Source organism: Varanus komodoensis, unplaced genomic scaffold, assembly GCF_004798865.1.
Source record: "Varanus komodoensis strain SLA01 unplaced genomic scaffold, ASM479886v1 scaffold14_1, whole genome shotgun sequence".
NCBI classification, from domain to species: Eukaryota; Metazoa; Chordata; class Lepidosauria; order Squamata; family Varanidae; genus Varanus; species Varanus komodoensis.
This window is the reverse complement of record NW_025335438.1, coordinates 1871994-1887215: the sequence shown is the minus strand read 5'-3', so window position 1 is coordinate 1887215 and position 15222 is coordinate 1871994. Positions and strand designations below refer to the sequence as shown.

The following is a 15222-nucleotide window of genomic DNA, read 5'->3' as shown; positions in this document are numbered from 1 at the left end:
AAATCCTGTTGAAAGCATTGAATGATGAGAGTACAGTTAAACATCCAGTAGCACGGTAAGAGCAGGGTGAATTGTGAAGGAGGGGCTTCAGAGGCTTCAGGTCAGGCATAGGGAAGCCACAGTGCTGCCCAGGGAGCTGTGTGCTTTTTTGTGGGTTGACAGGCCATTGGTTGTCGACGCGTGAGTGCCGATTATTTTTAGCAGAAGTAGTAGGAGAAGGCAGATGCTTGGATTTGCTATTTCCCCAAAGAAGCAAATATAAATTATCTCCAATAAATCAGTCAAATGTTGCCTTTAATATTCTCCATAAATATTATGAGATGGCATCTAGCAGCTTTTTGCAGTACAGAATATAATTCTAACGGCTGTTCTTAAATCCCAAGCAATGGAGATGCTGTGTGTATGTTTAGCACTTGCCACTTTTAGCTTAGCAGGAGTAAAAGATGGCAGAAGCCTTGGTCATGAGTTGCATAAATCAAAGGTCCCCAACCTTTTCGGCACCAGGGACCAGTTTTGTGGAAGACTGTTTTTCCACAGACTGGGGTTGGTGTGAGGGGTTGGGATGATTCAAGCATGGACTCAGAAGAGTCTTTGACGCACACACAAGAGGAGGAAACTTCCCATGAGAACCAGAGTGTTGATGAACAGCTAGTTCTAGTGCCAGCAGAACAATCTGTTCCCCAGCTGCACAGACGATGGAAATGAGAAAGTAGATAAGGAGGTTTAGGAAGCAGTCAAAACGGGAACATCAAGAGACCAATTTGCATATTGATGGGGAAACAGGTTCACCTGTTGTAGATACGGGGTGTGGGAACTTGGGAGATAACGTGGGAGAAGCTGTAGAGGATGCTCGTTCTCGCAGGTGCATGCACAGACTGGGACAGCTGGAATCGAGAATGATTGAGTGACGCAGGGAAAGGGATCATAGCACCCCGCCATTAGAAGAACTGCCCCGAAGGGTTCATAAATTCAGTGTAAGGTGAATGTATTCAGAACGAGAGGACAACTTCCTAGCCTATGTGACTGAAATTGTACTACTGTGTAGAATAAAGACATTTGTAGTATCAACTGGAGTGATTGCTTTCGTTGGGAAGGAGTGCCAGCCTCACGATAGCACATTACATTTATTGTGCACTTTATTTCTATTACTATTATATTGTAATAGATAATGAAATAATTATACAACTCACTATAATGCAGAATCAGGGGGAGCCTCCCTCTGCCCTGCAGCCCAGCCCTTACCTACTTCCTGGTTCCCTCACTGTTCACACGCCCCCTTCCCGGCTTCTCCATACCACTTACCAGCCGGCTGTGCCACCACCCGCCACTCCCTCCTGCTTTCGAGGACCGAGAACCAAAAGGGCCTTGCAGTGGCTCCGCGAATCCTCAAATAGGCCTTGAGGCCTGCCTGCAGCTCTCCTGGTCCCCTTGCGCTTGGTGACATACGTGCTGCGTGCCGGGCCTCCTCAGCCACCTCGTGCATCATGCCTCGCTCACACCACCTGTCCCTGACCTGCAGCCCAGCCCTCACCTGCTCCCGGTTCCCTTGCCACTAGCATGTGTCCTCCCCACCTCCCCCATGCCAGTTGTGGCCCGGCTCTGTTGCCGCTGCCGATCCCTCGTTCTTTTGAGAGTCAAGGCCCGAAAGGGCCTTAATTGTAATCCGGATTTGGAGTCACTCCTCAGTAGAAATTATACTGATTCATTGACTTAAACATTTTGTAACCCATCCACCGCATTGACATCACGGGATGGATACGATAAAGAACAGTAAAATAACAAAACGACACAGCTAGTGCTATGGAGTGGCTGCAGGTACAGATGACGTTTTGCTACCTTCCTGGCCGCTTGCCTCCTGCTGTATGGCCCAGTTCCTAACAGGCCATGGCCCAGTAATGGGTTGTGGGCTAGGCTAGGGTTAGGCTTCAGGAAATGAGGGTCCCCCTGATATTACGGAGGGTTGAACTGTGTGTGGAAAGGGATGAAAGAATGAGCTGTGCAGGAAAAAAGCTAGAAAGCTTGCATTTTGGAAATGCCCTATACCAGTGGTACCTGAGCCCTATACTAGGGCTGTGGTTATCGACCAGGCTAGAGTTAGGGTTCAGAACCTGAAGGTCACCCTGAAAATAGGGAGGATTTAACTTGCTCAGAAAGGACTGGAAGGAGGAGCTGTGCAGAGCAAACCCTGGAAACTTCTATTTTGGTACCTGTGCCTAATTCTAGGGTTATGGTTATGGACTAGGCTAGGCTTAGGGTTTAAAAAGTGACAGTCCCCCAAACAATTCACAGAAAAGAAACCAGTTCAGAAAGGGCTCAAATAATCAGCTGTGCATAAAAACTGCTACACTGTATACATCAGGGAAAAGAGCTATGGCACTGGTACCTGAGTACCTGGGATTAAGAAAATGAGAGTCCCCCTGAACATACAGAGGGTTCAACCATGTGCAGAAGAGTTTGAAAGAATGAGCTGGGCAGAAAATAACCCTACGAAGCTTTCATTTTGGAAACTGCCTCTGCCACTGGTACCTATCCCTAATGCTAGGGCTAGGTGTGTAGCCCAGACTTGGGTTAGGGTTCAGAAAATGAGGGTCCCCCTGACCATTCATAGGTTTGAACTGTGAGCGCAGAGTGCTAAAAGGATGAGTTGTGCAGAAAAATTCTTACAAAGTGTACATTTGGGAAAAGAGGTATGGCATTGGTACCCCAGCCGTATGGTAGATCTAGGATCATGGCCCAGTCTAGGGTTAGGCTTTAGAAAATCAGGGTCCCTTTAGAATACAGAGGGGAGAATTGTGAATGGAAAGGGTTGGAAGAATGAGCTTTGCAGAAGAATACCTAGAAAGCTTACATTTCAGAAATTGCACATGGCAGCTCTCCTGCTATAGTGTTTGTCACCAACGTTCTCTCTTTCATGGAAGGCAATTTTTCCACAGACCAGGGTGGTGGGAGGTGGATTGTTTTGGGATGATTCAGGTGCATCATATTTATTGTGCACTTTAGTTCTACTATAATTGAATCGTAATATATAACGAAATATTTATGCAACTCACCATAATGGGGAATCAGTGGGAACCTCCCTCTGACGTGCAGCCCTTCAGCCGTGCCGTTACCTCCTTCCCAGTTCCCTGCCTCTCACACGCGCCTTCCCAAGCTTCTCTGCGCCTCCTTTCAGCTGGCTCTGCTCCTGCTGCTGCTGCCACTTTCTCCTGCTTTCGGGGGCCAAGAACCAAAAGGACCCTAATGATCACCTGTATTTGCAGCTGCTCCACAGTGGTGATGCTAGTGCTGGGGAGCGGCTGCAAATATAGATGAAGCTTCGCTAGCTTGCCCACCACTCACCTCCTGCTGTGTGGCCTGGTTCTTAACAGGCCACAGGCCAGTACCTGTCCATGGCCCCGGGGTTGGGGGCCCCTGGTATGAATAACGCACATGATTTCTTCCCCATGCCCCCTTCTACATTTCCAGGTATCTATCATCTCATCCACGACAACAGAACTCTGTCACTGAAGACCATGAATGCAGCACAGCAGATGACTTTGTATCCAGAGCTGATTGCCAGCATCTTATATCAAGCGTCTGGTAGTGAAGTAAGACTCTTCCTCTTGCTTTTATTTATAGCCCTGAGTGATCAGTAGAAGTGTGTGCTGTTTCAAGCAAAAAGCTTCTTTTCTTTGGAGCATTAATTGTGCAGGCTCAGCTGGAGGACTACTGCTCTGTGCATTGACTGTCTTCTCACTTCTTGCTGTGTAAATGAATCCCTTAATTGAGACAGAGAGACAAGCACATAAAGGGCAGATGTAAAAACTGTTAAGGGTACTAGATCAAGATACAGGGTTGAGGTTTAAGTTGCTATGTTAAAAACGATTAACTGCTTACTTGCAGAATGGGTTCCATAACATTGGGAAGGATTGTTGAATTATTCTATCTGTAAAAAGGGCTAGGAATGCACTTCTTCCTTTTTGAAGATGGCAGGTCACACAGAAAACCTGCAACTGGTGAAGTGTGTAAGCTGAAAGCAAGGAAGTCCCTAATTCACATGTTGACTATTGGGCAAGTTCACTTTCCCTAAGACTTGCTTCTGCTCCTTGATCCGGAATGTGAAATACTACTGGCCTCTCTATTAGAGACCTTGTCAAGATTAGTGAGGGAATATATGTGAAGCATCTCGAACACTTCAGGTACACAAGATTAGGGGTGTTGAATCTGAATTCTTCAGGACAAAGCTTGCCTGCCTGGAGTCTTAGTCTAAGCCTCCAAAGTTCCCCTTTTCTTCAGCCATCAATATTTTGGTGGTTTTCCAGTTTGTGCATGTTTCTTTCCATTCCAAAAGGTTGAAATGTCCCTCCTAAGGCAAAGCTACTGGCAGCAAATGTTTTAAGCTAAAAGATGTTAGTACTGCTGGCATTTTGGCCTCACCCCTTTGACTTCTCCCATCAGTTGAATGCAGTCCCTGAAGTTGAATTTGGCCCTTGGACTGAAAGAGGTGTGATGCCCCTGCATTGTATAAATGCTAATAGAAACTAACCTTTCTTATTGATGCTGTGTCTTATTTATTTAAGTTATCACTGCCCTGAGACACGGTAAAGGATGGGATACAAAAAATTAAATAAATACTATTGGGTTGAACTCAGAGTGTTCCCTCTGCAAATGGAATGGCTTTGCAATAATCCAGCAGATGGATCTTCTGCAAGTCTCGCCATGCAGAAGTTGGTCTGACTGATTCGGTCTTTCCTCTACGTCCCACATGGTGTTCTTGAGGGTACTGCAAATCCTGGGAGTGCTTTCAGAGGGCATGGGAGCCACAGGGGACAGGTGGAATTGGCAAGAAAATGCCTCCTTTGAGATTCTCGGCTAGATTGTGAAGTCCTTCTCTGAATGGACAGAGCAGACTGGATCCAAAACCTCTTCCTTCCTCCTCCTCTGAAGTACAGTTAGGAGTACCTTGAGAATTCCAAGAAAATGTCTGAGTTTTATATTTTTAGAAAGGAACAAAGTTGGCATCATATTAATGAGAGTCCTTACTCCCCCTTCAGTCAGTCCTCCCGTACAAGTCTTCTGACATGGCTAGCCCTTGCCTTCCACACCTATGACAGTCATCATTCAGGACCTCAGACTGGTGCTCCCACATCCTCTTTGCATTAGTGAATGTCAAATAGTACAGTTTAGTTCTGACTGTGTTGCTGATATAACCTGTCCTTTAAAAATGGCTATTCTTTAATTTTCAGGACGTTATTGAGCCAGTATATTTTTACATTGGTATAGTGTTTGGGCTGCAAGGGATCTATGTGACTGCATTGTTTGCAACCAGTTGGCTCATAAGTGGAACTTGGCTAGCAGGGATGCTAACGGTTGCCTGGTTCATCATTAACAGGTAAAGTGAATCTTCAGTTTTTACATCATTTATGGTATGCTCCTAACCCCTCGGATACACCTTTAGGAGGGATTTGGGATAGAATTGAAAGACCAACTCCTTATAGGCCACCAGAGTTGCACTCACAGAAACCTCCACAAGTCCTGATCTACTGGTAGAGGTGAAATAGGTCCCAAATTGGAGCAAGCCAAGTTGGTCTTGGGTCCATCAGGTCCAAAGTTCCTCTGCTTCCCTGAAAGGCTGCCAGATCTTTTCTTCTCAGGTACATCAAACTAGACATAGCAGTTCACCTGCCCTGAGTTCATGTGTGGCACCGGGTGTTCCAAAAAATAAAGACCCACTGAGCTAATGATCCCAGTAAAGTTGCTTGCCCTGTCCCTGCTGTGCCTTGGCCAATGTGAGCTGCCAGAGCTTTCAGCCATCTGAGTGGGATAGTGTAAATTGGTGTCTTGCAACAGCAGGGGGTTGGATCTGGTGGCCTTCGTGGTCCTTCCAACTCTACTATTCTATGATTCTATAACAGTCTGTCACTTTACCTTGCCTCTAGCATACTGGCTAGGGATTCTGGGATTAGTAGACCAACTTTATCAGCTTAGGGAAGGCTGAGTTGAGTCTTCTCTTCTTACTTCAGATTGAATGATCATAGTATTGTCCTTTGTTTTCTTCTTAGTTTTTCTTTCTGTGCTGTTTTAAAGGAAAATTTTTGAATAGTTTCCATTATTAACTAAGGTAGATAACTTCCAAAAAATGAGCAAACTGCAGTTTGATTGATAAAGAAAAAGGGCATGGATTGTGAATACAAAGGTTGGAGTTGTGGTTCATCATGTTTCTTTTTTCATCCTTTCATTTAGTGGTTTATTTTTTATAGAATAAATGGTGTCTTCAAGTCCATTTTGCAAATGATAATACAGGAATTTAAATGTTACTGTCAAAGAACATGGTGTAGACATAATGCTAAGCTGTGGTTTACTTAACATATGTCTAATCCATAGTGTTCTTCTCCTACCCAGTGTTTGTCTGGAGGATCATTGAATAAACTGTTGTTTGTTTTGTCAAACAACTGCTGGGTTTTTGTTTTATTTTGCTTTTTTGTTTCCATCTTTCTTTTTCCATTCTCTTCCTGTTTCCCAAATGCCTTTGGGGTACAATAGAGTGGCTGGATATTTTTCCCCACTCTTGCCCTCACCCTCAATAGCCTAGTGAAACAACTCATGAAAACCCCACAGTACTGGGTTCACATGTTAATAACCATCTAAGGTTTATATAACTTTGCATTCACAACCCAAGAACAAACTATGGGCGTGGCTAGCTTTGCACGTCACAACAACCTAGAATTCAACAACACGTACAGTGAATTAGTATTACATGCAAGCACACCTGGTCTAGGTCCCTAGTGGAAATGGCTTTACCCACAAAAGGTATTTAGGATTTTGTGGTAGTGCACTTTATGATCAATCTCAAAAAGATTTGTATCATTTAATATTTTGATGCTTATATGTAGCTTCTGTTAAGATCATTTATCTGCTGCATCACTGAATATTTGTGTACCAAAAGTAACATGTTTTTGTTACTTCTTTCCACCCTGTACATTCTCTAGAGCTGATACTACAAGAATAGACTATTCTCTGCCTTCTAGGGAAAACTGGGCTCTGCCATATTTTGCTTGTCAAGTTGCAGCTCTAACAGGTTATTTAAAGAACAATGTAAACTCTTCAGCTGAGGTAAGATGAAAGTGTTAAAATGCAAATATAATAGTATAAATGCTTCCAAAGTTTATTGTACTAGCCAGAGACAATGACAAAGATGCTACACACACACACACACACACACACACACAACAAAGAACTAAGATTTCAAACATTACAAAATTGTATGAATGAGTTAAAATTTACTATTTTAACTATTTTAATTGTTAATTTTTTTAAAAATGCATATCTATCTTAATCTTGAGTGTACTTCATAGCAATTTTTATCTAATTTTCTCTTCCTAATCTTTTTTGCTGCAATAGTATGAATAGGGCCTATTCAGACATAATAATCTCAGTCTAATAAATGAGTCTAGCACTAATGTATTACTCATTTATACAAACAAGTTTCCTTTCCACTTTTCTGGAAAGGAGAAACAATTGGGTCAAGCTTTGCTTAGCCTGTCTCTTGGAATACCATCTTGTCTGGGATTCAAGGAGCAATTTAAGCACACAGTGCATGTTTGTTTAGTGCCTCCAAACTAATGTGAGGAAGCTGCAGATTCCCCTGGATTTTGGGAGTGATTTACTTCTGAAGTAGGCAGAAGGTAGATCTCCACATGTTTTAGACTCCCAACTCTTAGAAATCCCTGCCAGTATGGCCAGGGGTCAGTCATGCTAGGAGTTGCAGTCCAAAACACTTGGTGATCTACTATCTGTCCATCCATGACTCATTCGTATGGTGGTGCTCGAAGAATAAATTTAGAAGACTTGTACTTCTGGACATGCATAGATGTCCATGTGGCTTTTTCTATGCTAGTACTTGCTCTTCTCTCAGTGTTGTATTGTTCTATCTCTCCCCCTCAATCCTCCCCTTACTGTGCAATGGGCACACTTGAGAGAGCTGTGTGTACTTATTTTAATTGCAGTACGACTTCAGTGAAAATTAGTGAACATGACTTTTTCAGGTGGTCAGTCCTCTTGACTTTGGGTTTTTATTCTTGCCCTAAAAATGACAACACTGTTTTGTTGAAGAGTGAAGTAAGGAAAATACAGTTAAGTTTGCTATTTTACACATAATTACCTGGGAGGAACAACTGTAGAATTGAATAAACACGCCCAGGGGATTATGCTGTAACAAAGATTTCTATTCTGTGGTGCTTTCTTCTTGTTGGTGTTTGAACTCACAGAGTTCTTTTGTAATAAAATGCATTCAAAGACATTCAAAATTTTAGGTGGATAAACTAGGGAAAGTGCTGCAATAAGAACTTGCTTAGCCACAATTCTCTTGCTTTTGGCAAGAGTGTAATAATGTAGCTTTTCAATGTAGTCTTTAAAAATAGGTGGTTTCATATTTGTTACAATCTCTAAGGTTCTTGTTTGTTTTACAGTTTTAGTGTTTTAAATGGTTGCACACTGACCTGATGCCTTTTTTTAGCAGATAAGGCAATATATAAATGCAAATAAAAATTAAACACCACAGCAATGTGATTTTTGCTCCTCTACACTTACCATCTCCCACCCCTTTCCAGAAATTTTGCTACATGTTGGTGAGTGCTTCAACGTACACTTTTATGATGATGTGGGAATATAGTCACTATCTACTATTTGTCCAGGCCATCTGTCTTTTTCTGCTAGATATCACTGGGCTCACACAGGCAGAGAAGGTATGTTGAAACTTGACATGAAACATGTTTAATACCTGTTCATTCAGTATTTTTCTGCTGCCTCTATAGACTATGCTGGCAGGAAAAGTTACAGGATATGGGGTTATGTCCAGCACTGCACTAGCAAAACAAAGGCTGTGCAAGTTGACTCCCCCCTCCTGTTTTCCCAGCAGTTCCCAGAACACCCCAAAGCCTCTCTGGAAGATCAGGGGACTATTTTGAATAGGGTAGGTTGTGGCATAGGGGCTGAAGGAGATGGAGGGATCCCCAAATGCCGGGAGAGCCACAGTTCTGCAATTCTGTCATCTCTAGCTAATGGTGAGGGATGATTTGATTGGCAAGCCAAAGCACAGCTTTCCACCCTACCATCCCCACACTAGTAGAAAGAAAGTGTTTCTTGCAGTGGTGTTCCTGTTGCTTAAAGGTTGAGACATTCTGCTTTACTTTATTTCCCCTCCACAGGTACATGACATATATAAAATCTACCTGTTTTCTCTCTTCTTGGGTTATATGTTACAATTTGAAAATCCAACTCTACTGGTATCTCCTCTACTAAGCCTGGTTACAGCTGCTCTGCTGGGAAAATATCTTCAGGTAATAACGGGCAACATTTGGTAGCTCTACATTTGCTTTCAGTCTTTCCCCCTAGAAGCGCAAGGTGGTATACTTTGTTTATTTATGTAGTTGCTATATTAGTATCCTGCCCTTTTTCATGTAAAGGACCCAAGGAGGCTTACATAATCCTCATCCTTCTCTCCATTTGACCCTCACAACAACCCTGTGAGGTAGGTTAGGCTGTGAATCAGTGACTACCCTAAAGTTACCTAGTGTCTCAAGGTCCCATCCAACCCTATAACCATTAGGTCACCTTGGTTTTCCTTTCTCTGCATTCTGTCCTACTCAGCCTGTGAGGCAAATTAAGTTGATGATGACCAGTTCAAGGTCATCCAGGACTCTTCACAGTGCAGTGAGAGTTTGAGCAGGGGTCTCCTCAGTCCGGATTCATGCAGTATTTCTAGACCCATGTGCACATATGACCCCCTGAGCAACAGTCTTGGGAAGCTCCACAAAATGGTTGCTGTGGGAGGTGTGGCTTGTCATAAAAGATAAGTAACCTCCCCAGAAGACTTGAATACTAGGCAGAGGTGGGATCTGAGTCCCAGTACCCGAAATGACTCCTTTGGGCCAAGTTGGCTCTGCCAGAGGTTTGCAACAGCCTGTGACCATCTGCCATCTTCATTTCCTAAGCATGTCTCCAAACCCCATGTGTAGCTTAGAGACATTAGTGGGAAATAAAGATGGCAGCAGCTGGAAGCATTCAGTTTGCATTGAATCAAAAACCTTGTGCCAATAAGAACATGTGCTGATTAAAAACAGAGTAGAAAGGATAAGAGACCTCAGCATGTGCCCAGAAAAGTGGCTGGGGCCACACTGGTACCATCACCACATCGCCACCCCATTCCAGCCGCTACAGCACGCCAGCTCTGCATCTGTCTGTATTGGTAATAAATTGTCTAATTGGGAATATTGGTATGTTGTCTGTAAAAGTAACTATTGTTACATTTCATTGCAGATGAATACAAAAAAAGGGACACTTCTTTCAAGGATGCTGAAGGTCATTTACTTTTATTTGGTCTTCACAATAACAGTGACTTTGAATCTTGCAGTGAAGGTAAACCTCAGTTAAAAGTAATGCTTTGGTTGAACATAATAGTACAGTCATTTGGCTGTTTCTTTAATAATGAATAACACTTGCATGGCATTAGTAGAGCAAAAGCTCTAAGCAGTTTACATGCCAAAGAATTAAAAATCATGGTTAAAATACTCAACAGCAGTTTTAGCTACCACCAAAATAAATTTTAGAAATTGTTTAAAATGAAAAGTAGAAAAACACTGAAAAGAAGCAGCATCACAGCATCTGTGGCAAGCTGACATCAAAGTTTTCATCCAACTTAGTTAATGAACAACATGCATCCATCTCCCCATAACAAAACTAACCTTTCCTATATGTTTTTGGGATTTTTGTTTAGTGGATAATGGACTAAGTGAAAAAATAACCTGTCTTCTAAGAAAAATATTGCCATAACAGAGGGGAAATGCATTAATATTTCCTTACTCTCACATTTCCTAAATGTGATTTATAGCTTTGGGATAAGTGTAGGGAGAGAAAAAAATTGGGGTGGAAGAGAGGGAAAAACTAGAACAAAGAGGTAGAGGCAGCATAGTTTTTTATTTCTTTTCCAAATGGTGTATCAATAATAAATTATATTAAGATAAACTTGAAAAAGTGTTATTAACAAAAAAGGGCAGTGATCACTGACATGGTCACTGAAAAACTGTTGGCAGCTGATGAAAATAACTGCTTTCAGTTTTGTTTTCTTGTCCCTGTTAGCCCAGTGTTTGCAGGTAAACCCAACTGTGTTGACCCTCTGATACAAATCACTGTTAACAGTTTCATTCTCCAGAGAGGGAACCCAGATCTCCTTGCTTTCCTATTTTAGGTGGTTTTATTCTGTGCTGTCCTAGAACAGGTCAATCTCCGCTGAGGCTCCCTTCCTTAGAGAGCTGTCACATGTTTTTGATGTTAGAAAATTAGTGAAAATCATACCTGTATCTGCCTGCCACTTGGTTTCACTAGTCAGTTTTCTTCTACTGTGATATTTGTAAGCTTGTTTTTATTATGCCTTTAATACCCATTTTAAACTTTTATTTATTAAATTTGTATGCTGCACTACTGGCAAATGCCCTTTAGGAGGTTTACAGTAGCTCAGTGGTAAAGTATCTGCTTTCACTACACAAGTCGCAAGTTCAATCTCCAGCATCTCTAGGCAGGCAGGAGAAGTTTCCGCCTGAAGCACTGGAGAGCTACTGCCAGTCAGTCTAGATAATACAGGGCTACATGAACCCTGGATGAGGCTGCTCCCCATAGCTCTCATCAGTCATCACTCTTGCAGTGCTCCGGATACTTTGTGTGCTTCTAAGAAGGAGTTGAGCAGCATAGGTATTCACCTGAAAGCAGTAGAACAGTCTTTTCTAATTCCATATCTTCCAGATTTTTGGAATACACTCACTTAATCCTGGGGCTTGGGAACCAGAAACTTGGAGAGTACTAGGATAGGAAAGACTGCACCAGAAGCTATAGAAAGTACCCTGTACAGCAGTGGCAGGAAACCTCTTGCCCTCTAGATGTTAGATACCAATTCCCACCAGGCCCTGCCAGCATGGTCAATGGTCAGCGAGGGAGGGAGCTGTAGTTCAACATCTGGAGGGCCACAGTTCTATTCCCGCTGCAAGGGAACCAACATGGCAGAATGCACATGGCAGAAAACTTAAGAACTGACACTGGCAGAAAATGTGATATTAGTAGATAAATGTCTGACACATTTGTACCTATTTGTCAGATAGCTGTATTTGTCAGATACAACAATTACCTGACTAAAAAGAACGGTGCTGACACACAACTTCCTTTCTGTTTTGTTTTTCAGACATTAATTTCCCATAAGGAAAATGAACACATAATGAAAGTTCTTGAAGTAAAATTGGGTTTAAACATAACTAAGTAAGTCTGAAGTGGTGATTTTGCAAAATGCAAGTAGCAATATTCTGTGATCATTGCCAGAGGCTACCAAGTCATCTTGAGACTCTTTCCGCCTTATGGGCTTCCACCTAGTGATGCATCCTTCAACCAGAGGCTCTCTACTCTGATGGCTTTTCTGCACAAGGCATTTATCATTCACTCCCCGTTTGCTCCTCTGCATTGTTTACAGATTCTTTAGATGATATTGTTACTCTCCAGTTTTGCCTTTGTGCCTAACAAGGACTTTCGGGAAGGTGTTTTTTAATTTTTTAGATTTTTTTTAAGAACAGAGAATATGTAGCATTTCATTGGGCTGAGAGAGGAGTTTTCACCTGCATTGGTGTTATTTTGCAGTATCACTTTGCCACCTAGAGGTTAGAGAGTCAAAAAGCAAAAAAGGAAACTCTGTAGTGCTTGGATCTCAATTTTGTGTCAAAATTGAAGGTATGTACAGCAAATTAACAGCCCTGTGCACAAAATTTTTATGGTCATGAGAATTTTTCAATGATTTGCTTTTTATGATCTTAGAACAGGGTGATACATTAGACACCATGTGGTCTGTGATTGCAAAACATAGAAAAGTCAGAATGAGCTGCAAAATGTCGTTTCTTAAGCATCCCTTCCCTTAAAAAAAAAAGTTTCTAGTCATCATGTCTGTAAGGATATGCATAGATAAATACTGCAAAGATACGGTTCAGTGGGCAAAGTTGGGCACATGGGCAAAATTGGAAGACAGTGAGGCTCTTCTCCCTGGCATACCTCCTTAACCCTCTTCATGGCCAGCAAAATCACAATATATTGTGCAGAACAGCAAATACAGAATAAATTATGTTAACTTGCTTAAGCTGAAATGGTTATTTTGGTTGCATAATCCATATTTTCTTGTTATGAAGCAATTAGCATGATTTTTAATATTTTAAAAATAAATTATTTAGAAAGTTAAGCCTATATGCCTTTGTTTATACAGCAGGGATAGAGAACCTGTAGCTTATCAAGATGTTGTTGGACATCAGTCCCATCTTCACTGTCCTTTGGCCATGCCAGCTGGGCTTATGGGAGTCTATCAGTGTCAGGACCCCATTAATCAGGCAGCAGAAATAAAATGTTTTCAATGCAAGTGCTTTTAAATACCAGAGGAGAAAGATACCCCCTTAAAAAGTATTCTTCCTCTGCCTTTTCCCACACGAGGAGGAATGTGTCTTCTAAACTGATGTACACATGAATCCTGTTTCAATGTACACATGAATCATGTAGTTCTTATGTAATGACTAACTCTAAGGTGCTGTGGGACAAGCAACCCAGAGTTTTAATCTCCTAGTTGTTTAGGTTATCAGATCACAGTATGTTCTTAGATTATTTTTAAACACAGATTTAAAGCAGAAGCAGCAAGTTAGAGGATGATTCATTCTGTCACAGCCCCACCAATTCATGGATTGAACAACCCACAGATTGGTGTAATATGTGAGCACAGTCATCATATGAAAGATCTGGGAAGGAGCATGTGGAGAAGAAGCTAGCTCAGGAAAAGAGCCCAGATAGTGGAGACTTGCAAGGGAAGAGTGTCTAGAGGATTAAAGTGGTGGGAAAGGCCAAGATGGGTGCGTCTGGTGGACCGAGGAGCTAAAATAGGCAAGGTGTGGCCAGAGGGAGGGGAGGGTTAATGGTGGAAACGACTGCAAGAGCAGCACCATGTGAAGGAGGGAGAGAGAGCGCGAGAGCCGGACAGGATGGCAGCGTGGCTGGCTAGGCCTGTGCTTCCAGGCAGAGTTGGGGAGGGGCTCAGCAGGAGCTGGAAAAGATGGTAAAGGGTTGAAATACCTGCCATATCTGATATTGCAACTTGAAGCAATAAAGATGCTGCATCTATGCGGGTCTTTGTTTCTTCAGCTATTTGTTGATGAGATCATGGGTCCCTTTGACGTGGAATTGCCTTCTATGATTCTCCAGTGAACACCCCATAAAAACTTAATGTGTTTGCTTTGGACTGACTGTTATTACTTCTGTGCAAACTGTTCATGTGATTGATTAACTAAGTCATCTTAGTTTCATACCTGCAAAGACAACAGGGTGGATATAATCTGGCTATCTTGAGATTACAACCACCCTCCTTTTCTTTTCTTTTTTCTTTTTAATTAATAGGAACTTCACCATTAATTGGCTTCTTTGCCAAGAGTCCCTTCAGACCCCATCCCAAGACTTTTTTCTACGCCTTACTCAGTCCTCGCTGTTGCCTTTCTACATTTTAGTGCTAATTATTTGCCTTGTCTCTGTTGGTCAAGCTGTCTTTAGAAGAACTATGTAAGTTGATTACCATCCATTTTTATTCCCTTGTTCCTCAGCAATTACTGTGATGAACTTGCATGTACTTGCATATCGCTGGATTGTACTTGATCCACTTTTAATGGCAAATGCCAGTTTCAGTGCAGAAGGCTTTCAGACTGGAAAATCTGTATATGAAGTAGTAAGCCTGTAACAATGCCACTTTGCTTCTGCTGCAAATGATGAAATACATGAAACACAAATACCTGTTTGCAGGACCACTGAACACTTTCTATCTCAAAAATTACGTAGAAGAATTACGTAAACCCATGCTGTTTCGTATGTGTGTGTACATGCACACGCGCACATGTCCCTCTTTCCTTTGAAAGCAGATGCAGACAATGATCTTTGTGTCAATGGTCAGTTTTTGTTTTTTTCCCCATGTGTTGAGGGGCATCGTTAATGCTGAACAACATCTCACCCCTCCATGAAACTGTGCCCATGTTACAGTCCTGTGCTTACACAGGTGCTTTTGTGTAACCTGCAACCTGATACACAGTTTCCTGGCAGTAAGTCCCACTGAACTCAGTGGGAGTTACTTTGAGTAGAAATACACAGGGTTGCAGTGTAGCTAAGCTTCTATGTGTAGGAAACCATTTACTG

At 42.2% G+C, this 15222-nt stretch overlaps 1 protein-coding gene across 2 annotated transcripts in view; it reads left to right on the top strand.

Annotated features, from left to right (window-relative positions):
* The window catches only part of DPY19L4 (dpy-19 like 4), a 45027-nt gene that overhangs the window by 12797 nt on the left and 17008 nt on the right, over positions 1 to 15222 (top strand). Inside the window, exons 5-12 of one of the 2 annotated variants that reach the window (XM_044424188.1) lie at positions 3466 to 3587; positions 5226 to 5371; positions 6969 to 7092; positions 8589 to 8606; positions 9186 to 9317; positions 10297 to 10395; positions 12209 to 12282; positions 14440 to 14598. In XM_044424188.1, the coding sequence (XP_044280123.1) occupies positions 3466 to 3587; positions 5226 to 5371; positions 6969 to 7092; positions 8589 to 8606; positions 9186 to 9317; positions 10297 to 10395; positions 12209 to 12282; positions 14440 to 14598 (874 nt within the window). Of the gene's footprint in view, positions 1 to 3465; positions 3588 to 5225; positions 5372 to 6968; positions 7093 to 8588; positions 8724 to 9185; positions 9318 to 10296; positions 10396 to 12208; positions 12283 to 14439; positions 14599 to 15222 lie in introns of both variants that reach the window. The other variant, XM_044424187.1, reaches the window with a different exon arrangement.